The 27,603-nt window shown below is 39.5% G+C and overlaps 1 protein-coding gene across 3 annotated transcripts in view; it reads right to left on the reverse strand.

Moving 5' to 3' along the window:
- Positions 1-27,603, reverse strand: part of whrnb (whirlin b) — a 125,446-nt gene that overhangs the window by 40,217 nt on the left and 57,626 nt on the right. For all 3 annotated transcript variants that reach the window (XR_005129252.1, XM_017691234.2, XM_017691235.2), the window contains exons 5-6: positions 14,782-14,990; positions 10,855-10,891 (exon numbers count right to left, since the gene is read on the reverse strand). Coding sequence is in view for 2 of the 3 variants with exons in the window: in XM_017691234.2 (XP_017546723.1) it covers positions 10,855-10,891; positions 14,782-14,990 (246 nt within the window). In the remaining variant the exon portion in view is untranslated. The remainder of the gene's footprint in view (positions 1-10,854; positions 10,892-14,781; positions 14,991-27,603) is intronic.

Here is a 27,603-nt window from a genome sequence, read left to right on the forward strand (position 1 = left end):
TACAAGTCGCTTCCCAAATGATGTGGACAAACTACACAACACAACATAACTGCACACTGAACAACACACAGCATCCAACAACTAAAAATCTTTGCTTTTAAAGAAGGTGCTCACATCACCACCCCTGCCAGTCATCATCTCTACAGTACTGTATTAACTTAAACCCAGAATTAGACCACTAAAAGCTACAGCAGGTCAAGGTTTGACATTTACACTGAGAAGAGTCCATTTAAAGTGCTGATCGACTTTTTCGCCTCAGCTAACATTACTAGCCTAGTCATATTTCACCTTGTATCTTTAAACTGGAAAAAAATAGCAAGTTTGTGAAGAGTCAGTCAACCGAGGGCTGTTTACTTTGATCCATTCATCATGAAATTCCCACACAATATAAAGAACAACAGGCATTTTCAAATTACGACAAAAAATGAAAAACGATAAAAATGGAGATACAAGGTTATACTGTGTTTGTCCTGAGCTTGAACGTGAGCTCGAACCTGAGTTTGAACCTGAGCTTATATATGCTGTATCTGCACTCCATCCAATCTGCAGCACTTTCCCACCACTGTCCCAAGTCAGTACAAGCATCAACATCATCAAAACAAACGAGTTTGCTAAGGGACAAATAGCGCCCTTCTCCCAACTAAAACAATGCAGAACTGTTCCAATAGAACAATATATAACCATAACATACCATTCTCTTTTCTTGGGTTACACATTGCTATAAGCACCTGGTTCCAGCTTCCAAAACAAATTCATCTGATACAGCCGGCAATCACAATTTCTGGGGTTTGTGTCTTGGTACATGAAGCGTAAAATAATTTAATATCATGAAAAAGATGGAGACCCTGAGTTAGTCTGGGCCATTGGGTTTTAGCCAAGGTAAACCTGAAAATTAACGCCCATAGACATATTCCAACAAAATATTTGGTTTTAAAGTGTTTCTCTGTATAAATAAGCATATGACATTGAAATAGGCCTTTGTGGCCTTGCTAGTAATTATGGAATTCTGGCCTTTCTAGTGTTAAATAGTGTGTTGTTTTCTTTTTTAACATCATCAAATGTCCACAGCCATCCTTGGTTGAACATACCATGTTGAATGGATAAATATAAATGCTGCAACATCACTTGGAATTAAATTGCCGTACATTAAACTAAATTTCAATTACTTTTCTGTAATAAGAGTTTGAAGTGATTTGTAAATATCAAAGTGTACTATTCTAAATGCATCATAAACCCATACAAATATAACGAGTAGACTTAAGAGGACAAAATAAAATCCTGATGTAGGACATGAGCCTTTTATTCTTACAAATCTTTCTCTCCTTCCCCTGTAAATGTACTATTTAGGTTGCAAGGCTTTGTCATGACAGCGATGATAGTAAAGCAACAGCTGGAACACGAGAAACATAAGAGTTGCAAAACAAGTCCCGCCGAGCGCTTTCTGTGCTGACTTGTTAGTGTTCAAGGTGATGGATTGTCAAGACCGTAAGTGGTCAGTGAAATCCTTCAGAAACGCGGTGCGGCTCTTGCTCCCTTGGCTTTGCTGGATGGCAGTGTTCAATGACAGACTGCTTGCACTCACTCCATCCTAATAAAAGCCTGCCACGACAAGAGAGAGAGCTAATTTACAGGCCAAACTCCTCAAGGTTACTCCAACAATATGCAGTCATGGGCCTGCCAGCCAGAGCAGCTAACGGCTTCTCAGCCAAACACTTTCACTTCATGGGACAAAATAAATCCTCCACCCCTTCTTTCTCTCCTCTCCTTCTTTTCTTCCAACCCCCTACCCATTTAAGTCCAGACTTTAGCCCTCGGGACCTGCTGACTCATCACTGTTCTAACGCTGCAGTGGCCGTGCTCCTGCAGGGAGCTGATATGACGCAAAGCATCACTTCTGCTTAATAACAACACTACACTATACACATTACATTCAGGCAATAGTGACAGTCTACTTCTAACCTTAGCTGACCTAATAGATCGCAGACCTTGACTCTGTCCCCTGTAGCCCATTAGATTCTGTCCCCAGAGTAGAAAGATGGCCACTGAACAAAGTAAATTGTATCAGAATATGTACACTACTGTTCAAGATTTTGTAATCAGTTGTCACATTAATAGTTATTGTTATTTAATTCACCATTAATGCATACCATAAAAATATATACCTAACTGTACACTTTTCATTCTGTAAAGTACATTTACATGTATGAAGGATTGAATTCTTCTGATCAAACTACATGTTTTGTTGATTTTTTGAGAACAGGAAATAACCTTAAATGTGTTTTTGCATATTTCTATTTCGAAAATTTCTAAAAATGTATAGTTTATCACATTATCAAAGTTTAATTTACAGAAAATTAAACATGGGATCTAAATTGTGCCATAACATATCGATTTTTTCTTTTATTCCATGCAGGAGTTGGGGTGGCCAAACTTTTTACATATGTCTGTAACTGCAACAAAACTGCTTTCATATTATTGAAAAAATAATTATATTTTGACTTGCCTTTAACTTACTCATAGCTCTAGCCTTAACCTTATCTGACTCACAGCTGGACTTAACTGACTTGAGGCTCAACCTGGATTCACCCTTAATTGACTCAGGATTCAGGCTTGCTCTTAACTGAACATTGCACTTGCCCTTAACTGATTTGAGGCTTAACTCGCACTTGCCCTTAACTGACTTGTGACTTAATTTGTACTTGCCCTTAACTGACTCATGACTTAAATTGTACTTGCCCTTAACCGACTCATGACTTAATTTGTACTTGCCCTTAACTGATTCGTGACTTAACTTGCACTTGCCCTTAACTGACTCATGACTTAAATTGTACTTGCCCTTAACTGACTCATGACTTAAATTGTACTTGCCCTTAACTGACTCATGACTTAAGTTGTACTTGCCCTTAACTGACTCATGACTTAACTCATACTTGCCCTTAACTGACTCAAGACTTAACTCGTATTTTCCCTCAACTGATTTGAGGCTTAACTCACACTTGCACTTAACTGACTCGTGATTTACATTGTACTTGTCCCTAACTGACTTGCAACTTTACTTGCTTTTGCCTTTAACTGATTTACAACTTAACTCGCACTTGCTCTTAAGTGATTTGCAACTTCATTGACTCATGACATAACTCGGATTTGCCCTTAACTGATTTGTGACTTAACTTGTGTTTGCCTTTAACTGACTCACACAGTGGCGTGGTGGGTAGCGCTGTCGCCTCACAGTGAGGAGGGCCTGGGTTCGATTCCCCAGCTGGATGGATGACTCACAACTTAACTGACTCGCAATGTAACTCGGATTTGCCCTTAACTGATTTGAGACTTAATATGTAGATTTGCACTTAACTGACTTAAGATTCAGACTCAGCTTAAATGACTCATGACTCTGGCTTGCCCTTAGATGACTCATAAGTCAACTCTGATGTGCCTTTAATTTAGGGTTCCACTCAGACCTGCCTTTCCCTGACTTACAACTTAATTCGGACATGCCCTTAACTGATTTCAGACTCCACACAGACCCTTATGACTGATCCACAACTGAACTTGGACTTAAAACTGAAGAATTACAAAATTTCAACATGAGGAAAAAAAATTACATAACCATTTGCCAATCTTGCATTTGCCGGTCAGATTTGCTACAGTCAATCACGGTCATTACTGCCTGGGATCAGCTTCGATGCAGCTTCAAATAACATTAAGAAATCCTATTACAGAATAAAAGTAAATAAAGATAAAAAATAGCTGTTTTTTTCAGCATGTAAGGGTTAATAGATGAGTACTAGCTGGACTCCCTTGTCTGAATAACGTTCCAGCGTTTTAGCCCTCATCTACTAATTCTGGTTTACTCTATTTAGCCCAGAGCTAATTAGATGTTAATTGTTGAGAACAACATAAATTCATCGTATCATGTCGGTGGTCCTGCACCGCAGATTTTCCCAGCCTGTGGTTGCCGAGGGGAATATGATTTTGGTATTGCAGGTTAATTTGAGTAAAGCCTTTGATCTAGATTTGCTTGGACTTCACAATGGTCTTCCAAGTGAAGTGGTGGATAATGGCACACTAGCAAATTGGATTTACTTGCACTAAATAATGACTAGAGGCAGAATATATAAAAACAAAAGAAAGGCAGAAGGAGCAAAAGAGGAGGATAAAGAGAGAAAGAAAAACTACCCTTTTGTAGCTGAAAGTTCTGGCAGTACCCATCTGTCCAGAGTGATATCAGCCTGTCCATCCCTCAGTCCTAATGTTGAGTTATGCTCTACTGGTCACATTGTACACTAATTACTCTCACTCAAAAATCAATTCCTGCCAATTACTGGAACACATTCCATTAATATAAGCTTAACCTTCAGCAGCAGTGTCTGACCTCACCTTTCTATTATGAGAAAAGTAACTCTTCTCTCCACTCCTTTTACTTCTTATCTAATATAAAGTCATGCTGATAACCATGGTAAGGCCTAAGCACAATAAACCTACTTTAAACCTGTCAAATACACAATCATTCATTAAACAGAAGATAAGAAAAAGCACTTTGAAGCGTATCATCGCTGTATTTCTGAAAAGTACAGGAGAAGGCAAAAACATTCTTAACTTTGAATGCAAGTTAATGTAAACAGCTTTTATTCCAAGTCATTAGCCATGTTTACATGCAGCCTAATAACCCATTAATAATCGGACTAATAGCTCAATTGGAATAGAATATGTTCATGTAAACACCTCAATTGGAATAGACTAGTCCAGTTGAGGCCAGTCGTAATAAATTTTCTATCTAATTGAACAAGGTGGGCAATCCTATAATAATAATCAATTAAATAGAAGAATAATAGCCGTGTAAACGCCTGAATCCGATTACATTCCCAGTCGAATGGTTAAGGATGTTCTGCACATGAGCACTTATGTCATAGCGAAAGTTTATAACGTTCAGCATGGCAGGAACAGAAACTGGTCTGCAGAGAAGACAAAGTTTATACTTTGAACTTTAAAAGATGGTGGTGGGACTGGTGTCCAGCTTGTGTGTCTCAGAACAGGACATCTTCCTCTCACCCTTCTTTAATAAATACATGAGACGTTCAACAATATTGAGTTTAATCGAGTCTGTCATCATTTTCAAGCAATTAATGCAAGCACTGGTCACTGCAGTCACTATGACTGGACTCATGCAATACTCATTGCCATGGTAACATCTACATGGTATTTTACATATGCGTACATATACACATGGTATCTAAATGGTATTTTACATATGCGCACAATTTAGGATCAGATTACTTGTAGTGTGCATGTAAACAGAGATTTCCACCACATTGTTGAGTAGTGATCATATAAATCCCTGTATAATCAGAATGTAATCAATTGGATTGGCAAAAATCTTTTTTTGTAAACTCATCATTGTGGATCATTTCTATTGGTCCATTCATCATGAAATGTAAAGGACAGTTGCTATATTGTTATGATGCAGAAAAATAATAATTGAAAAAAAAAGGATAAAGTTGTTTTCTTGTTTTATATAGAAACAATAAATCTGTTACAACCACTCAATATACAAAAAAAAAAACACTGTTCCATGACCATAACAGGCCTTTTCACATCTCTCCAGCATCTGAGTGGCTGTATTCCAGCACATTTCTCAGCATGAAGTTTTCATGGCTCCACATTCGTACCTCTATAAAGCTAAACGACTGCACAGTATGGTGTACAGTGTTAGAATAGCTATATATATGGCTATATGTCACCTTGGGTATAAATATCTTTTATACTAGTACCACTCTTTCAGCATGGGACTGAAAGAAGGAAGTGGATGAGGGCCAGTGCTAAAGTACTAAATGAGGGAAGGACAGAAGGAAAGAAAGAAAGAAAGAAAGAAAGAAAGAAAGAAAGAAAGAAAGAAAGAAAGAAAGAAAGAAAGAAAGAAAGAAAGAAAGAGAACAACATTTGCCCTTAAATGACTCACAATTCAACTTGTACTCGTCCTTAATAGACTTGCAACTCCACTCAGATTTGCCCTTGACTCACAACCTAATTCACAAATTGAATCAGGCTTGTGAATTGACTCTTACTTGCCCTTAACTGACTCATGACTCAACTTGGACTAAAGGCTCATGAAATTTCTTGAGTTTGCCTGTCAGTTTTGCTACTGTCATGCATATTCCATTAATGCAATGCCATCCTGCTGGCATCATATTTGATACATGTTAAAATAACAAGCCATTTAGGTTTAAAATGGTTATTTGTTACAAATTATCCATTTTTCAGGAGATATTTTTGAGGAGATCAGATGTTATATGTATAATGACAGGAAAAGAACTGCAACAGATGTGGTTCTCCAAAAGATTCTTGAAAGATACACAGAAAATGAAAGTTGTTACAGCTGTGCTAGACCTACAATGCCAAAACTGTCACTAACTTTGAGAGATAGGAAATCAAGCTCCACTCTTGCTTCAGATCTGAAAAAAATCTACAGGTGTTTTTCAGCTGCTACTGAGAAAACAAATTACACATTAGACAAAAAAAGGAAAGAACATTTGCAAAATGCTTCTGGTTTGCTTAGAGGCATGGACTGACCATCCCAGAGTCCAGACCCCAACGTCATTCAATGTGTTTGGGAATAACTGGATTATGAAAAGCAGAAAATGTGTCCAACTTCTAGAACTGAACTTGTGGAAAAAAATCCTAAATATTTCACTGAAACTTCCAAAACTTCCAAAAGTACTAAATACTAAAAAAAAAATAGTATATTAATTGTTCAGGCTTCCGTGTCACTTTCTGAATAATAAAGAAATAAAATGTACTTAAAGCAGCATTGTGCGAGAATTAGTATTTTATGCTCTTGGGCTCCCCCTACAATTGGAGAGTGTTAAGCTTGCCTCATGGACAGCTGTACAGGTGCGTTTGTTGACAAGCCGAAGGACACTGAATCTGACAATCCTTTGCATGCACAAGCATCACGCAGGCATATGGCCACCACAGATTATGCACACAATTTTAGTTTCTATAAGTAAATTACTGAAATTGTGCATGTAATATGTACAACCCCAATTCCAATGAAGTTGGGAGGTTGTGTAAAACATAAATAAAAACAGAATACGATGATTTGCAAATCCTTTTCAAACTATATTCAATTGAATACACTAAAAAGACAAGATATTTAATGTTCAAATGGAAAAACTTTATTTTTTGCAAATATTCACTCATTTTGAATTTGATGCCTGCAACACGTTCCAAAGAAGTTGGGACAAGAGCATTACCACTGTGTTACATCACCTTTCCTTTTAACAACACTCAATAAGCGCTTGGAAACTGAGGACTCTAATTGTTGCTTTGTAGGCATAATTCTTTTCCATTCTTGCTTGATGTACAACTTCAGTGGCTCAACAGTCCGGGGTCTCCGTTGTCGTAGTTTGCGCTTCATAATATGCCACACATTTTCAATGGGAGATAGGTCTGGACTGCAGGCAGGCCAGTCTAGAACCCGCACTCTTTTACTACGAAGCCACGCTGTTGTAACACGTGCAGAATGTGGCTTGGCATTGTCTTGCTGAAATAAGCAGGACATGCCTGAAAAAGACGTTGCTTGGATGGCAGCATATGTTGCTCCAAAACCTGTATGTACCTTTCAGCATTAGTGGTGCCTTCACAGATGTGCAAGTTACCCATACAATGGGCACTAACACACATCCATAACATCAGAGATGCTGGCATTTGAACTTTGCGCTGCTAACAATCCAGACAGTCCTTTTCCTCTTTGGCCCGGAGGACATGACGTCGATGATTTCCAAAAACAATTTGAAATGTGGACGCGTCAGACCACAGGACACTTTTCCACTTTGCGTCAGTCCATCTCAGATGAGCTCGGGCCCAGAGAAGCCGGCGGCGTTTCTGGGTGTTGTTGATATATGGCTTTTGCTTTGCATGGCAGAGTTTTAACTTGCACTTTTAGATGGAACGACGAACTGTGTTCACTGACAGTGGTTTTCTGAAGTGTTCCTGAGCCCATGTGGTAATATCTGTTACAGAATGATGTGGGTTTTTAATGCAGTGCCACCTGAGGGATCGAAGGTCACGGGCATTCAATGTTGGTTTTCTGCCTTGCTGCTTACTTGCAGTGATTTCTCCAGATTCTCTGAATCTTTTGATGATATTATGGACTGTAGATGATGAAACCCCTAAATTCCTTGCAATTGCACATTGAGAAACGTTGTTCTTAAACTGTTGGACTATTTGCTCACGCAGTTGTTCACAAAGTGATGAACCTCGCCCCATCCTTGCTTGTGAACGACTGAGCCTTTCAGGGATGCTCCCTTTATACCCAGTCATGACACTCACCTGTTTCCAATTAACCTGTTCACCTGTGGAATGTTCCAAACAGGTGTTTTTTGAGCATTCTTCAACTTTCCCAGTCTTTTGTTGCCTCTGTCCCAGCTTCTTTGGAACATGTTGCAGGCATCAAATTCAAAATGAGTAAATATTTGCAAAAAAAACAATATCCATTGTTTAAATAAACTTGTCCAAGTTTATCCATTTGAACATTAAATATCTTGTCTTTGTAGTGTATTAAATTGAATATAGGTTGAAAAGTATTCGCAAATCATCATATTCTGTTTTTATTTATCTTTTACCCAATGTACCAACTTAATTGGAATTGGGGATGTAGCATCTATATGCCTGTATGATGCGTGTTCACACGAATAGGGGTCAGAATTTGGCTGGTAAAGAGAAAGAACCACGTCAACTTACAAGGTAAAGTGATATTACAGAATTTTATTACCGGAAGTTACAAATTTTCATGGCTTATTTAGTATGAGATTGACAAAGCCTGGCATCAAGAAAAATGACAAAACTACAAAACAAGTTCTTTTTCTAGCTTCATCTGTCAACATCTTATTCAGTCTCTTTGCAGCCTCTGCCATGATGTCTATGCTGAGAAAACCAAGCTACTCCTTAAAGAACCATAGTTGCTGGTAATGGAGTGCCTGAAAGTGTTATGCAGTTCTCATGAGAGATTTCATGCCTGCTCCTCCAAAGTTACATAGCACTATAGCAGGAGTTCTGGGCCTGGAGTGGCAAAGACAGATACCCCACTCTCCCTATTATACACCAATCAGGCATAACATTATGACCACCTCCTTATTTCTAATCTCATTGTCCATTTTAATAGGCTCCATTTAATATATACGTGCACTTTGTAGTTCTACAGTCACAGACTGTAGTTCACTTGTTTCTCTGCATACTTTAATAGTCCACTTTTAACCTGTTCTTTAGTGCTCAGGACCCCCAAGGACCCTCACAGAGCAGGTACTATTTGGGTGAAGATCATACTAAGAACTGCAGTAACACTGACGTGGTGGTGTTTTAGTGTGTGTTGCGCTGGTCTGAGTGAATCTGACACAGCAGTGCTCCTGGAATCTTTAAACACCTCACTCTCACTGCTAGACTGAGAATAGTCCACCAACTAAAAATATCCAGCCAACAGCATCCTCTGACCACTGATGAAGGAGTAGAGGATGACCAACAAGAAACTGTGCAGCAGCAGATGAGCTGCTAAGTGTCTAATAGAGTAGACAGTGAGTGGACACAGTGTTTAAAAACTCCAGCTGTGTCTGATCCACTAGTACCAGCACAACACACACTAACACACCACTCCAACGTAAGTGTTACTGCAGTGCTGAGAATGATCCACCACCCAAATAGCACATGCTCTGTGAGGATCCATGGGGTCCTGACCACTGAAGAACAGGGTAAAAGGGAGCTAACAAAGTATCAGAGAAACAGATGGACTACAGTCTGTAACTGTAGAACTACAAAGTGCACCTATATAGTAAGTGGAGCTGATAAAATGGGCAATGAGCGTAGAAACAAGGAGGTGGTCATAAGGTTATGTCTGATCAGTCTAAGTCAGTGTACCATCAAAATGTTGCTGTCATTTTAAGGTAAAAAATGTTACGTAATGTTGCTTTAAAGGCCATTTTGACTGGAAATTCAATAAATGATGAGTGGCCTCTGATCACAGTACGGCATAATCAGAGCAGCAGATGAGAATCAACTACTTCTATCCCATGAGTATATGTACATCTTAGTTGTTTGCCACTGGCTATATGGTGTATACTTGCACACGGCATAGGCTACATCTATGTTGCTAATTTTGGAAAACCACTCAAACTATATTATCCTGGTTCTGCTAGCTCTGTTCAATGTGATCCACACCCTCCTCCATGCACACTACCCAGGAGACCTGCACCCTGCACAGTAACCCCAGTATGCTCTGCCTCAGGCCCAGCCTGACACTCAAAACCATGTAATCGTGTACTATTTACACAGAGCCATGGAGCTCACTGCCCTTCATCCTGATAAAGTAGGCTTTTAACATGGACCTCATACCTTCACACATAGGACAGCAGAGGTTAGGGTATGGATCCTTGCACATATGCAGACAAATGCACACATGCATGGAAGAACAAACACCACAAATACAGAAGCACAGAAAAGTGTATATATTTAAATAGCATCTACTTAGATAAAAAGATAAATTAGATACAATGTTTGTGTCAGTCTTTCTATACAAAAAGAAAAACATTATCTTCTCAAATGGAATTGAACAGGAAGTGTGACTGTTGGTACAGAATGCAAAGTAAATGTAAATGAGTATGTCAGTGTAATTACTGTGTAATCATGTTGCAATCACATGGAATTACTGTATAATTACACTGAATAGCACAGCATAATAAAGGCAATATTGCTAGACTTCTAAAGGTTAACATTGACACCCAGTGTAACAGGATTAAGTGTTATTCCAGGGCTTTCAACTGTAATCTCAACAAGATCATTCATATTTAGCTTGTATAAATGCCTTACCTTTGCTGAACTCCCAGCTCCAATGTCTACTGATAGACTGCAAGAAAAAGAAATGGACCATTATAATGTTTTGCAGCGGGACAGTCATATATAGAGTAAAACAATATACCTATTAATGCCTCATAGATGAGGAATGCTGAATTGCAGGCATAAAGCAGGTATTATATGTGTCTGCTATTTCTAGACAAGAGTCTGTGTGGCGTTGGCCTCAGGGGCTGGTGGGCTTGAGTTTAACAAAGCGTGGAACTAAAAGCCACCTTGCTGGATGACTCCATAGGAGCACTTTAGAAATGTCCACCTCTCTCAGGGACCTCAATCAGCCTGACTCTCCATTAAAAGAGAGAGAGAGAGAGAGAGAGAGAGAGTGAGTGAGTGAGTGAGTGAGTGAGTGAGTGAGTGAGTGAGAGAGAGAGAGAGAGAGAGAGTGAGTGAGTGAGTGAGTGAGTGAGAGAGAGAGAGACAGAGAGAGAGAGAGAGAGAGAGAGTGAGTGAGTGAGTGAGAGAGAGAGAGAGAGAGAGAGAGAGTGAGTGAGAGAGAGAGAGAGAGAGAGAGAGAGAGAGAGAGAGAGTGAGTGAGTGAGTGAGTGAGTGAGAGAGAGAGAGAGAGAGAGAAGATATATTAAAAGGGGAGGGGGAGAAAAGGACACAGAGAAAGAGAAAAGAGAAAAGGGAGAAAGATGAGATAGAGAAAATGAGTGAGAGACAAAAAGACAAAAAGAGTGAAAGGGAGAGAGAGACAGAAAGGGAGAATAGAAGGGAGAGAAAGACAAGAAAGAGACAGAAAGGAAGAGGGAGAAGGAAAAGAGAAAGAAAGAAGGTAAAGAGCGTAAGTGACAAAGAAACATGAGCATGATAGTGACAGAGAGACAAAAAAGAAAAGCCATGAGTAAAAAAGAGAGAAAGAAGAGGAGAGATAGAAAGAAAAATATATAGAGAGAGAAGAGAAAGAGAAAAAGCAGGAAAGAGTAAGAGAGACAGAGGACAGAGAAAGGTAAAAAGAAAAAGAGAAATTAGAAGAGGGAGGAAGGAGAGAAACAGAGTGAGCGAAAGACAAACCAAGGAAAAGAGAAAAAGAGAGACAGAGAGAGAATAGCAGGAGGAGAAAGAAGAGAGAGACTGACAGAAAGCAAGAGAAAGGGGAAAAGAAAGAGGAGAAGAAAGAGGAAATATAAAGTAAAAGAAGAGAGTGTAAGATGAGAAAGGGAAAAGAGAAATAAAGAAGGAAAAGAGAGTGAAAGAAAAAGAGAGGGAGCATGTGAGAGAGGGGAAAAGGGGGTGAGAGACTGAGAAAGAATGACTGCAAGAGAGACAGAGAGAGAGAGAAAGAGAAAAAGACATGAGGAAAAAGAATGAGAGAAAGAAGAGAAGATAGAAAGAAATATATAGAGAGAAGAGAAAGAGCAAGAACAAGAAAAAGAGTCATGGAAAGAAAAATGACAAAGAAAGAGAGTAGAACAAGGAAGAAAGTAAAAGAGAAACAAGAAGAGGGAGAAAGAGAGTGAGTGAGAGACAAACAGAGAAAAAGAGAAAAGGAGAGAAAGATAGAGAGAATAGAAAGAGGAGAAAGAACAGAGAGAGAGAGACAGAAAGAAAGAGAGAGGAAAGAGACAGAAGGAAAGGAAAGAAAAACGTGAAAGAAGAGTAACAAAGAATGAAGACAGGAGGAAGAGAGGAAAGAGAGGATAAGGGAGCTAGAGAAAGAGAGACAGAGCAAGAGAAAGAAAGAGAGAGAGAGAGAGAGAGAGAGAGAGAGAGCTCTGTGAGAGTTTAGTGCTGTCAAACCTTCGTCTACATCCTTGATTCACACGCACACACACACACACGCACACACACACACACACACCGGTACAGCACCCCTGCAGCGAGTCATTCAACAATACACCATCTACAGCTTCAAGGGGGATGTCTTTTCAGAAGAGCACAAAGAACGGCTGGAGTCACTGACCTGAATTTCATTTCAGCAGGCGAGCAACGCTACGACTGAACATCCGGAAAAAACACGGAAATATATTTAGGCTATTACTGTAATGGGATGAAATCATTCATTGATTTCCATATAAATGGCTAAATTAGGCTCCAGTGGGTAAAGCGTCATTAAACCGCATGAGGTCAATTTGTTTCTTTTGAAATTCACATTTGCAACCAGTCAGAGAAAGAAGAGATAAAGTGTACAGTTATCAAACAGCAGCGTTCACGTTTTAATCAAAAACATCGTCAGGCACAGCCGCATGGGTTTAATGGGCAGTGGGCACAAGAGCCTCTTCTGTGAGTCACTGTGAGCCTGAGAGAAGATTAGAATGAGGGCATCTCTATGTTGCAGGGGCTACAGATACAGATAAAGAGGTTGAGGAACAAGATTAGAGATAACGTGACCCATTCCATTATTTTGGAAGTCGCAATGGCTCATTTGTGCAGAATAAAGCATGAGAGAACCAGTGTACAGTGAAAAATGTACCTGTTAACTCTAATAAAAATTAAAAAGCTGGTTTCTAACAAAGGAAATAGAGTAAAGCTAAAGCAATATTAAAAGAGAATAATGCTAAACACACTGTGACAACAGCAGTGAACAAACACAGTAAACCTCCTTGGAGCCCTCAATGGCTCAACAGCAAGCGATGCAGGATTATTAATATTTGAACATCACAAGCATGATGACATAGTGGTGCATATGCTTACCGAGACAAAGACATCAACATCACTGTTTATCACACTGATGCATTAAGCTCTTGTCTGTATATATAGGGAATACGAATTGTTGTAATAAATCTCACCAACAGAGCATAGCTTTGCTGTTTATACACAAATGATGCATTTTGAAATGTGTCCTACTTTTGTCAAGTACCTACGATCACAGCTTTTATCACAAAATAAAAATGAAAACTATTAATGCACATTTAAAACTGACTGAAACTACACTGACATGAAAAAAAAACAAAATGAAACTAAATTAAAACAATAAAATTATGAAAATGTCTACTGTAATAACCCAGAGGTTTGCTCCAAATAAGAGGTGTTGTAAGGCCTGGCACAGAATCTTCAAATAAATAATAAATAATTGGAAATATTAATCATAACACTTTAATTAAAGGTATAACATTGCATATTAATAGAGGAGTGTGTTAGCTATCTTTTAGCCGGTTAGCTATATGAGATCATCAGCTTAGTCCTTGCTGTTAAGAAAATAAGTTGTCAGCCGCTCAGTTTAAAAAAAAACAAAAAACTGGATTCTAACATTGGGAAGCTCATGTTTACTGTGCTTTCAGGCTGTATGCTGATAGGTGGTCTCAGTGCATGCAAACAACACAGGTGTCTGCTAATTACTGTAAATGTAAATGTTAAGATTATTCCACATTGCCGCACATTGCTTTTCTCTGGTTACAAGTGCTGCATGTTTCATAATGGCTTCAAATGTGGTTCAGATTTTGGAACCTATTCATTTTGTAAACCAGATTTGAAGTCTGAAACTCGGTTCTGGACTGTTTAGTGGTTTTATTTATTTTTGATAAAAACTCAGCTTTCATACAATGTAGATTTATATAGATGTAGATAAATATAGATCTATCTTTAAGTTTTCAAATTACTTGGTTAGTTTTTCCTCAGACAGGATGGCGTATCATGTATATCACATCACAGTCACAAAACTTTGCTGTATCTTATCAAATACATACCTGTTCACTAGGAAAAACTTATTTAAGGTATGGTTGGGCCATAAGACCACTGTTGTACTTTTGAGGATATATGTACATTGTTTGCACCTTTATGAGCAAAAATGCACCTGTAGTATAGTAAATTTTTCTGATAGTGGGGTCGGTATACAGTATGTACAGACATAGTTACGTCAACTTCAAATGCAATTGCAATTAATGCTATTAATGCTGCCCCCTTGTGTGGATTTGATCTGCTCATGGAGAGGGCAGCTGACCTCACCTCTGGGTAGTGGCACCAGCTGAGCTCTCTGCAATTTTCGGGCTTGGGATCCATTTGGTCTCATCTACCACAGTGCGGGCGTGTGGGAGCCGCCCCACATCCTTTATGATCATCAGCATGTGACGGGAGATCTTGAGGATCTGGACGGCCTCATCATGGGCGATACTGCGGAAACTCCGTCCATTCACATCCAGAATCTGATCTCCAACCTAGAGAGAAAGAGAACACCTTTTGCATAGAAGGAAAAATGGTTGATTCTGCATACCTGGCTTTTCTGAATCATGCTTATTTTTAAATTGAAAGAAAATTAAACAAAGTCATTCGTGACTTCATCTGAATTACCACTTTGAACAAACAAAGAAACAAATACCTAACAGTTTACTGTAGACTTCAGTCTCCTCTTAGTGTTACTCTGCTGGCACAAATGATTCAGAAGAATAAAATAAGCTGTTACTGATCTAATAATAATAATAATAATAATAATAAGTTACATTTATATAGCACCTTTCGCAAACCCAAGGTCACTTCACATAGCATGGGGGGAAAAAAACCAACAAACTACGCAGTGGAGGAGGAAGAAAAATGTGTATTAAAGAGAAAAGACTTTAAGTCAGATTTAAAAGAGGAAAAAGAAGAGCAGTCCCTAAGAGACTGAGGAAGAGAATTCCAGAGTTTGGGGGCCATAGCACTGAAGGACCTCCCTCCCAAAGTGGAAAGTCTGGTGCGTGGAACAGCAAGTAAGTTATTGCAAGAAAACCTGAGAGAGCGAGAAGGAGTGTAAGAGGTCAGCAGCTCTCTGAGGCAGGGGGGAGCAAGGGTATGCAAAGCTTTGAAAGTGAGTAGTAAAATTTTAAACTTTATATGGGACGGGACCGGTAGCCAGTGTAGCTGAGATGGGGGGATATGAGCTGAACGCTTAGTATGGGTGAGCACTCTAGCTGAAGAGTTCTGAATGTACTGTAGCTTTTGGATAGACTTTACAGGGAGACCAACAAAGAGGGAGTTACAGTAGTCAATACGGGACATAATGAAGGCATGAACCAGAGTTTTGGCCAGAACGGTCGGACACGATTAATGTTATGTAAATGAAAGAATGCAGTCTTAGTGAGGAACTTGATATGCAGATCAAAATTAAGTAATGAGTCGAGTAAAACACCCAGATTTCTAACAGCAGGCGCAGGCTTAACGAGCAGGCCATCAATACTAACTGAAAGATTGGATGACTTTGATAGTAAATGTTTAGGGCCAACCTGTAAGACTTCAGTTTTATCAGTGTTCAGCATGAGAAAGTTATTATGCATCCAGAGCTTTAAATCATAAAAACAATCAATTAGTGTACTGGGAGGGGAATCTGAGGGTGTGTGTGTACTGAGATATAACAGAATATCATCAGCATAACAATGGAAGTTTAGGCCATGGCTATGAATGACCTGCCCAAAGGGTGAAATGTAAATTAAGAAAAGTAGGGGTCCAAGAATTGAGCCCTACGGGACACCACATCTAACAGGAGAGGAGGAGGACTTCTGTGGGCTTAGTGTAATAAACTCGTGTCTGTCTGTAAGATATGACCTGAACCACTGTAAGGCTGTGTCAGTGATGCCAATAGAGAAAAGACGAGAAATGACAACATCATGATTAACAGTATCAAATGCTGCACTTAAGTCGAGCAGAAGGAAATAATTGAGAGAACCACTATCAGCAGACTGGAGAAGATCATTATCAACTCGCAGAAAAGCTGTCTCAGTGCTGTGGTGAGTACGGAAACCAGACTGAAATGGCTCATAGAAGGCATTATCACTCAGAAATGTCTGGAGTTGGGAAGCAACCACTCTTTCCATTACTTTAGTTAAGAATGGAAGGTGTGAGATGGGTCTGTAATTAGAAAGAGAAGTCGGGTCCAATTCAGGCTTCTTAAGTATCAGAGTAACTGCAGCAGTTTTAAGGGCAGTAGGAACAGAACCAGAAGAGAGTCACTCTATCACTTTAGCAATTGGGGTGTTGATTACAGATGGACAGGCCTTGAGTAGAGGGGTGGGGGCAGGGTCAAGCTGACAGGAGGAAGCATTAGACTTAGTGATGAGTTTAGAGACAGCAAAGCAGTCAACAGGTTTGAAACAAGTTAGCTTTGTGTTCAAAGTAGGAACATCTGTAAAGGAGAATGACTGAGAAGTAGAAGAAAAGAGGCTACAGATCTGATTAAGTTTCTTGTCAAAAAAAAGTAGAAAAGCCTGACATTGCTCAGCTGAACGGGGACACACTGCTACAGAAGGATGGAGGAGTTTGTTAACAGTTCGAAAGAGAGATTTGAATTCTGGTCTGAATGTCTGGAAACTGCTGCACTCCATTTAACAACAGCAGCATCATGGAGTTTTGCTAAATATTGCTGCTTCCTTTTGACACATTTAATTTGCTGCTTTAAGCATAATAGGCCCCTTGCATCATGACTGCTAAAATGCGTGGTTTAGTAAGTAACATACTTTCTCTTAAATGGTCTGCATCACGGAAAACCTCATTTTGTAAACATTTTTAAAGTTTCAAAATGTACCTTTCACTCCCCAGTCCATCTGGGAATGAAGCTGCAAAAACAGGCTGTTCTGGATTGTTTATGTGTTGTATTAAAAACCAACACATTTACTAATACCCATCTATTCAGCCAACAGTTTAGCCCCACCCATTCATACTATAGTTATAAGGAGTGTTTCAGACTGAGCATTTCACATTGACTTGAATCAAAGCTGTCATCCTATCTACGAATGAGAAAAATCTTCTATGAGACCATATTGAGATGGGACCTCTAAATAAATAAATAAATAAATAACCAATCCAACCAATCCAATATCGCAAATTAATATCAGAGGGTAATCCTGTATAATACGACCAATGTGACCTCTGAGGACATGTACAATGCTGAGAGAGAGAGGGGGAGGGAGAGCGAGAGAGAGAGAGAGAGAGAGAGAGCGAGAGAGAGAGAGAGAGAGAGAGAGAGGGAGAGAGAGAGAGAGAGAGAGAGAGAGAGAGCGAGAGAGAGAGAGAGAGAGAGATTGAGTTTGAAAAAGAACATATGAGGGCAGCATTAAATGAGCCTTGATGCCACTGCAGTATGTGCTCACAATGCATGTGAAATTAGTGTTCAGTTTACTAAAGCTGAAGATATTGATGAGGCATGAGGTCTAAAAGGCCGTGGAACAGTCAACAGTCCCAGGACAAAAAAGAGATTGAAAGTTGAGTGATGAAGAGATTGTGGTGTTAATAAATAAAGTTCTTTCCCACCAAAGCTTTGCACAGAGGTGTCAAAGCCCTCAAGATAAGAATTTGTAAAACTGAATCTGAGTACATATTGTACTCATATCACGGAATATAATATCTCACTATTTCATCTACGGTTAAACAGTTTGTATAGATAAACAGGTAATAGAGCAAAAAAAAAACAATAGAATTTTGACTTTGCAATCATTTATTTAAAAAATAATTTAGATGTCATTTTGGCTACTGAAAAAGTAAGCAGACCACTGGCTTTAGTAACTAGTTTTGCCCCCTTTGGCAGAAACAACTTTATGTAGGCATTTCCTATAACTGTCTACTAGTTTCTGACATATACTAGCAGGATTTATTACCCATACCTCCCTGCCGCATTCTTTAAACTGGGTTTGAGGGGTTTCTTGCATATACAGCCCACAACATCTTAACAATAACACATTTGTAATTAGAGGAGAAAATAAAGTTTCGGTATACTAACTTTGCAATTTCACAAACATTAGCAAACATGGCAGTTTAGGGCAATTTGTCACAATCAAAATCTTTTCTAAAAGAAACAGAAGGAAAGCAAATCTAAACACATAAGAAAAAAAGAAAGACTCCAGATGATTGTTTATCAGAAGAAAATAAGTGCCTGTGCCTTGTTTCCATGGGGCCATTCTCAAACAGCCATCCAAATGAGACGTGGGTTCAGTGTCACATGCAAACAGTGGGTTCATAAGGAGTGCACCACAGGGCAGGTGGTTTATATGTGCCATGTGATTCTGACAGTGACTGTGATCAGATAACCCAGAGCCTACTGGGGTAAAACACAGTAGCATTATATTTTTGCTTAAATATTTGAAATGTTTTATTTGAAAGATGGTTTAAAATGATTGTACAGTTTTTGCAGTTGGGACTGTTTTAAAGAGCTCTGCGATGCTCCAGGACTGACCCAGCAATTAATGATGAATCAAATTCAATGATTAATCAAGCTTTCTTTCTGAAGTGGCATTTAATTTTGGATTTGAAGTGGAAACAATTCCACAAAAACAATCCAACAATGAATCGATTGTTTTTATTAGTTGCTAAATTTGACCCTATATAGTATGAGAGAGAGAGTGTGTGAGAGAGAGTGAGAGAGAGAGTATGAGAGAGAGAGAGAGATAGAGAGTGAGCAAGAGAGAGAGAGTGCGTGTGTGTGAGAGAGAGAGACAGAGAGAGAGAGAGAGAGAGAGAGAGAGAGAGAGTGAGAGTGAGAGTAAGAGACAGTGTGTGACAGAGTGAGAGGGTGAGAGTGTGAGAGAGGTAGAGTGAGAGAGAGTGTGTGAGAGAGAAAGCTGACTCTGCATTCTTGCAGGATTATCCAATCACAAAGTGCAAACAAATGAGTCCAATCTCAGACCTAATGAAACACAAGCTGCTAAACCAGCAGAACAGCGGTGCTGTGCTGAAAATCAATGCAACAAACAGCATTCACGAAAACCGCTCTGTACCCAATCAGACACAGAGCACAGAGCAATCTTTAGTAGTAATGCCACTGTTCTGTGGCACTAACAAAACTGTAGATTGCCTCACACTTATAGAAAACATCAGCACCTTTCAGGCTTTATTTCCTGTTAAAGTTTGACCTTTAAACACTTTTGCTGGAGGCTGAAAGAACAGAAATACTGCTCTGACATAAAGACAAGACAGAGCTCAAAACATAACAACAATCTTTTTCCACTTGGAACCCTGGCATATTTTAAAGGAGCCACATGTGTCATCTTTCATTCATTCATTCATTCGTTTGTTTATACTTGACCATTTTTTAACCTCTCTTTATACCCTAAACATGAAAGAATTATCGATGCTGTGCCTTTAAGACTGATTTATGTAAATGAGCTTTGCTCTGATTGGCTGTTCTGTGTTCTAACTTGTTTAAAAGCAGTCCAAGCTAAATCAATCCTTATAGCATCAGCATGAATGGGCAGGGCTAAACTGCTGTAAACATCTGAATCAATGGATATATGTAAATGTGTTTTGTGACATCACAAAAATGTTGAATGAAAAAGGAGCTCCCTTCTCTGTGTATGGACTGTATGAGTTGTGGATTGAAGAGTGAGTTTTAAATACTTGCAAGAAAAGCAAGGAGAATTCACTCCCCCATGATACAGGCCCCTTAATGCTGTGCATTGCACAATGATCTTTTTCCTAAATCTAAAGTTCATATCACTTTTTTTGTGATATGCCAGAGATGCTAAGCTGCAGCTGAGCTGAGGGAGGCAGGTGGCAAAAGAAAAAGAGGGAAAGGCAGCGGGCACAGTGAGTAAAAAAAAAGAGAAACAAAGTGGCTGTGATTTTGTTCTACAGGGGGGAAGAGTACAGCCTTTCTTTCATTTCTCTCTTTGTTCTCCTCAATAGAAGAGGAAGAATGGAGAGAGATTAGTTATTGATGGGCACATGTTTGCAGTCCCTTCTCTCTGTAATGTACTTGATGCAGAGGAATACGCAGAGAGATCCATAACTCACTGATATACAGTAAAGGAAGAGAGAGAAAGAGATACAGAGAGAGTGAGAGAGAGAGAGAGAAAGAGATACAGAGAGTGAGAGAGAGAGATACAGAAAGAGAGAGAGAGAGGGAGGGAGAGAGAGAGAAATATAGAAAGAGAGAGAGAGGGAGAGAGAGAGAGAGAGAAATACAGAAAGATGGAGAGAGAGAGAGAGATACAGAGAGGGAGAGAGAGATACAGAGAGAGAGTGAGAGAAAGAGAAAGAGATACAGAGAGTGAGAGAGAGATACAGAAAGAGAGAGAGAGAGGGAGGGAGAGAGAGAGAGAGGGAGAGAGAGAGATACAGAGAGTGAGAGAGAGATACAGAGAGAGAGAGAGAGAGAGAAAGAGATACAGAAAGAGAGAGAGAGAGAGGGAGGGAGAGAGAGAGAAATATAGAAAGAGAGAGAGAGAGGGAGAGAGAGAGAGAAATACAGAAAGACGGAGAGAGAGAGAGAGAGAGAGATACAGAGAGAGAGAGTGAGAGAGAGAGAAAGAGATACAGAGAGTGAGTGAGAGATATAGAAAGAGAGAGAGAGGGAGAGAGAGAGAGAGAGAGAGAGAGAGAGAGAGAGAGAGATACAGAGAGGGAGAGAGAGATACAGAGAGAGAGAGTGAGAGAGAGAAAGAGATACAGAAAGAGAGAGAGAGAGGGAGAGAGAGAGATACAGAGAGAGATGGGGAGTGAGAGAGAGATGCAGAAATAGAGAGAGGGAGAGAGAGATACAGAGAGAGAGGGAGTGAGAGAGAGAGATACAGAGAGAGAGGGAGAGAGATACAGAGAGAGACTGAGAGAGAGAGAAATACAGAAATAGAGAGAGAGGGAGAGAGAGAGAGAGAGAGAGAGAGAGAGAGAGAGAGATACAGAGAGGGAGAGAGATACAGAGAGAGAGTGAGAGAGAGAAAGATATACAGAAAGAGAGAGAGAGAGGGGGAGAGAGAGAGAGATACAGAGAGAGAGAGGGAGTGAGAGAGAGAGATACAGAGAGAGAGAGAGAGAAAGAGAGAGATATATAGAGAGGAGGAGTGAGAGAGAGAGATACAGAGAGAGAGAGAGATACAGAGACCGAGAGAGAGATACAGAGAGAGAGGGATTAAGAGAGGGAGAGAGAGAGATACAGAGAGAGAGAGAGGGAGTAAGAGAGAGAGAGAGATAGAGAGAGAGAGATAGAGAGAGAGAGAGAGAGAGAGAGAGAGAGAGATAGAGAGAGAGAGAATATGACAGTGAGAGACAGATACAGAGAGAGAGATACAGAGAAAGAGAGAGATAGAGAGAGGGAGTGAGAGAATGAGATACAGAGAGAGAGAGAGAGAGAGAGAGAGAGAAAGAGAATAATTGACAGAGAAAGAGAAAAAGTGAAACAGAAAGAGAGAAAGAAAGAAACAGTGACAAAGATCAAGAGAGACAGTGAGACAGAAAGAGGGAGAAAGAGATAATGAGAAAGAGAGTGAGAAAGAGTGAGAAAGATAAAGACTGAAAAAGAACAAGTGAGACAATGAGAAAAATGTGAGAGAATAATGGAAAAGAAAGAGAGACAGTGAGACAGAAAAAGGGAGAGAAAGTATAAAAGAGAAACAATGAAAAAGAAAGTCTTAGAAAAAGAAAGAGAGAGACAGTAAAGAGAGAGAGAGAGAGAGAGTGAGAGAGAGAGTATTCCACAAGATATTGGAAATATTGCTTCCAGATTCTGGCCCTTGTTGTTGTGATTACATCATGCAGTTCCTGCGGATTTTCCAGGTGCATTTCAGTGCTGTTCATCTCCTGTTCTGCCACATCCCAGTGGTGTTCTATAGTATCCAGGTCTGGTGACTGCGAAGGCCACTGAAGAACACTCATCATCATGTTCATGGAACCAGTTTAAGTCAACTTTGACACGGTGCATTATCATGCTGGAAGTAACCATTAGAGGATGGATAAATGGTGGCGATGAAGGGATGCACATGGTCAGCAACAATACTCAAATCGGCTGAGGCATTCAAATGATGACAGATTGGTATTAATAAGCCCAAAGTGTGCCATTCCCCATACCATTACACCACCTCCACCAGCCTGGACCATTGACACAAGGTAGATTGGGTCCATTAATTTATGCTGTTGGCGTGAAATTCTGACCCGACTATCTGAGCAGAACTCAAGCTTCATTGGACCAGGTGATGTTTTCCAGTCTTCAATTGTCCAGGTTTGGTGAGCCTGTGCCCACTACAGCCTCAGCATTCTGCCCTTGACTAACAAAAGTGGAACTCATTGTAGTCTTTCTGCTGTTTAAGCCCATCCACCTCAAGGTTTGACATGTTATGCATTTTGAGGCACTTTACTGCTCACTACATTTAGGGTGGAATACACTGAAGCATTTTCACGAACACACACACACCCAAACACCCACACACACACAATGTGAATGATTCTACACAAACAGAATCCATACAAAATGACCTGCTGGACAGGCACTTTGCTCAGCTGGAGAACCATACAATGACTGTTCATTCCATCATGACCTGTAGCTCGGTGTGGATAAGGGGCCATGGTGAGAAATGTAGAACTCTACTGGAGCTATTAAATCAACATCTAATTCTCATTTAGGAACAGCAACTCCTGGGGGCCTGGTGTTCTTCTATATTATCCTACCTTCTTAGAAAGTCCTACTGTAGTGCTTATTTATGAGTAGAGCTCATCATAACACCACAGGTAGGATATTTTGATAGCCTAAATCACCTTATTAGAGGGTAAGTAATAACATTTAGCTAAGTCTGTATAATATACTTGACATTAAAAAAACAATAAAACAATTATTTATTAAAACAACAAAAAAACTTGATATACTATACTGATGTTGTATGAATGGGTGATAAGACAAATTGTTTCCATTGTTATGATGAACAGATGTCAAAACACCTTTTTTTGAGTCAAGTTAATGAATACAGGGGAACCAAAAAATACAGTCATCAGCAGTGGGTATGGAAAAATTAAAAATATCCTCTCTGTTGCCAATAATACTGAAAGGCTAATTAGAGATCAAAAGGTGGATTAAAATGATAGGAGCAGTTTGTTTGTTCATCCATAAAAGAGGCTTAAAGGAAGGAGTTTTTTTTTCAGAAACCCCCTTCCTTTGTGCTGTTGAGACTAGTGACAGCAGTCTGTGTACTTCATTCACACACAGATGTACAAGTGTTTCAGAGCTGTGTGTGAGTCCTGCGCATGTGCAAGTGTTTCAGTGTATTTCACCCTAACCGCCCCCCCATAAAGATCACTCACTGACATACAGAAGAGCTTTCATCTTTCTTTCAACCTCTCCACTCTTTCATCATAACTATGCTCTAATTCCCTCCTTATATAGCCCCTTCTCTCCATCTTAACAGCCTACTGCTCTCAGCCTTATCTCCCTACTACTGCCACTGTTCACCTACACATCTATCAAGCTCTCCACTTTCAAAAGCATCTGTTCATTACTGAGCCCTAAAGAAGAATCTCTCACTTTAAGTGTGCCAAGTTGATCCGAGGAGAGGGCGGTTTGACCATGACAGTCAACCTGCATCTCACAAACACTTATCAATGAGAGAGACCCTGTGTTCATAACTTGTCAACCAATCAGAGCCCATGTATCTGACTTGCCAACCAAACAGAGACTGCATTTCTGAGTTGTTGACCAATCAGAAACTGTGTTCCTGACTTGTCAACCAATCATAGCCTATGTTCCTGACTTATCGACCAATCAGAAACTGTGTTCCTGACTTGTCAACCAATCATAGCCTATGTTCCTGACTTATCGACCAGTCAGAAACTGTGTTCCTGACTTGTCAACCAATCATAGCCTATGTTCCTGACTTATCGACCAGTCAGAAACTGTGTTCCTGACTTGTCAACCAATCATAGCCTATGTTCCTGACTTATCGACCAATCAGAAACTGTGTTCCTGACTTGTCGACCAACCAGAGCCTGTATTTCTGACTTGTCGACCAATCAGAGCCTGTGTTCCTGACTTGTTGACAGCACAACACTACTTTTCTGGGCGCAATAAAAGTAAGTCTTGTTTGTGTGTCTCTGGTTTCTCGGTCAGTGTGCCTCAGCACCTCCACCCCAGCCAGGCCACAGTCTCTATCACACAGTGTTCCTGAGATGTATTATGTTATGTATAATTATGTAAAATTATGATGACCAATCTCTGAGGATTAAACTGTTCTATGAAAAACAAGCTAAAGCAGCATTCTTTATATTTAACTGTTTTGAAAAAAATAATAATAATAAATCAGACACTATCAGACAGCATGCTCACTGTTCTATTTTCATGACCAGGCCAGCTGGCTCTCCCCGCCGTCTCCAGGTGGCCAGAAATGGAATGGTCATAAAAGACATGGAGAGAGCAAAACGGATCATTATACCACAGACAGACAATAAAGTGCTCTCTTTCTCTCTCACACTCACTCGAGCTTTTCTGTCGCACATCCATCACAGCTTAGATTGGTCCAGACAACATTAAGAGTGAGTGAAAGATAAATGTGTCTCTCTCCAGCTCCAGGTGAGTCTGACTGGGGGATGAGGGGGGGTTAGATGATAATAAGGTCCATCGCAGAGTCTCAAAGTCAAGGTGAGCTCCACAGTGGCCGCAGGTTCACACATAGGTCTTCATTAAAGAGCTGGAGCAAAGAGCCGTCAGCAGCAGGATGTCTGTCCTTACAACAGATCTGTAGATAACGTGGCCTGTAGCGTTAAAGGGCCCATATGATAGAAAACTATTTTTTCTCATTTAACAGTTTGATGAAGTATGTAAACATATGTGAAAGCTGAAGTATATTAACGTTTCAAAACATGCCATGTACTCCGCAGACCATACAGAACATAGATGGAAAATAAACAGCCCATGTGATGTCACAAAAAAGGAACATATTTACATACATTCACCTATTTAGCCTACAGCAGTTTAGCCTCGCACATTCATACTGAGGTTAGAAGGAATGTTTCAGCCCATACTTCTTTTTGAATGAGGTACAATACAGAGCAATCAATTGGAACAGAGCTCATTTACATATGCAACAACACAAATAAAACAAAAACAGCCTGTTTAATTGTAAGGGATAAAGAGAGGTTGGAGAATGGTCATGTAAAAATAAATTATGACATTTTAGTTCATAAAACCACACGTCACTAGTGGTTTTCAGGGGAAGAAATAAAATACCATAAAAAATGTAGGATATGGGCCTTTTAAAGGAATCGTAAAATGATGTGACCTTCGTTTCTTCTACTCCCTCATCTACTTGTTCAAATAAGTGACAAAGGGAATATTAAAATATAGCTATTTTATTTTATTTTATTATTTTTCTATTGTCAGTAAAGTCATATGACGGTTTTGCAGTAAGTACTGGGTCACAAACAACCTGAGGTGTATAGAGTTGGAGTTTCCCCACTTATTTCAGCACCACCAAAGGTGAGTCTATTCCAGTGACTCGTCTGCAGCACAGAGCAAATTCTAAGCTTCACTCTTCCTGAACGGTTGTCAGCTTAAATACACAGCCCTAGGAAGGAAACTTTAATTGGGAAACTTTGACATTGACTCTACTGAAAAAAACAAATATCCATCTTCACATTTCAAACATGTTTCATCCCAATGAACACTGGTCTGGCATCATCTTTGATTAATGTGTTCATTTATTCCTTCATTATATTGTATATCACACAGGGTGGAGGTGGAGTATTCTAGAAGTGCAGCTGCATTGATTGGTAGATTGGGAGGGGGGCTGAGGTTGTTGTCTAGCCATGTGGTTCTCTCTGTCACAGTTGATGTTTTTTTTTTATTTTAGACTAATTTTTTTTCTTTTGAGTGAGCCCATATCTACAGTGGCCAACAAGACCCTATTCATAGCACTATTAAAACACTGCAAACTCACAAATGCACTTCAAATACAGTAACACTTTCATCAAAATGACTACACCTGAACTACATTTCACAAACATGCTGCAAATACAGTAACACTTTCATCAAAATGAAAATACATCAGAGCTACATTTTACTGCAATTATTGCACTGCACTGCAATTAAAGAAAATACAGACAACTTCACAAATGCTGCAAAGCCCGTCACAACACAACAGAAATGTTTCTGGAAGTTTCAAAGGGCTCAAAGGGGATGGAATATGTATGATGGAAAACCACTGACACAGCCCAAGTTCATGTTAATGTCACAGCTGTACTGTAGGTATTTCTAAGTAAACATTTGCACACTCTACAGTAATTAAAAAGTTGACTTACTTGTAGACAATGTGTATTAGTGGTGGCCATTCCTTATGGTACATATTTTCAGACTTTTCAACTTCACTTTAAAAGAATTGTTAAAAAAACAACACTAAAAATGTAAAAAAAAAAAAATGTAAGTATGATTTGATGAACATCAGGTGGCTATCTCAATTAATGCACTGGGTTTAAGTAGATCATAACATAATCCTTTAAATGACAAAGGTCCGAATACTTATGTTTAAATAGTTTAAGTAATTGTGGGACCAGAGCACGAACTGGGTATAATTTTCAGCATATCAGTCAGGGTTTTGTTCATTTGTAAGACATTATTTGAAAATTAACAGTCAAATTCTAGTAATCGATTTTTACCTCAGCTAATTAGCCTAGCTACATTGTATTTTACCTGGATTGAAATCAGCAGGTTTGTAAAGAGTCAGTTGATAACAAACCTTATCAAATTAGTGATGTTGAAAGTTTTCTTCTATTAAATCTATATAGGTAGAGTGTAAGACTAGTTTGAGCTTGATGTTTATCTGCGCTTTTAAGCAACACTTACTATGTGCTATAGATGCACTTTGTACTGTCTGCTGTGCAGCACCCGAGACCTTCTGCAGCACAGCATGGAGCTTCTCATCCAGTGTGTATTAGCCGTTAGCCGGCTGCAGTAGGCTTTCTATGATTTCTTCTTTGGAGTAAACAGATATGAAACTACAACCAAAGCATACAATGCAGTTTCTTCACTTCCCTCTGCTGGATTATAAAGTTTAGACATTTCATGGTTCTAATGAAAATATATGAGAGACAAGCTAATTTGCATTTTAAGTACTTCAA

The sequence above is a fragment of the Pygocentrus nattereri genome, chromosome 20, assembly GCF_015220715.1.
Source record: "Pygocentrus nattereri isolate fPygNat1 chromosome 20, fPygNat1.pri, whole genome shotgun sequence".
Lineage (NCBI taxonomy): Eukaryota > Metazoa > Chordata > Actinopteri > Characiformes > Serrasalmidae > Pygocentrus > Pygocentrus nattereri.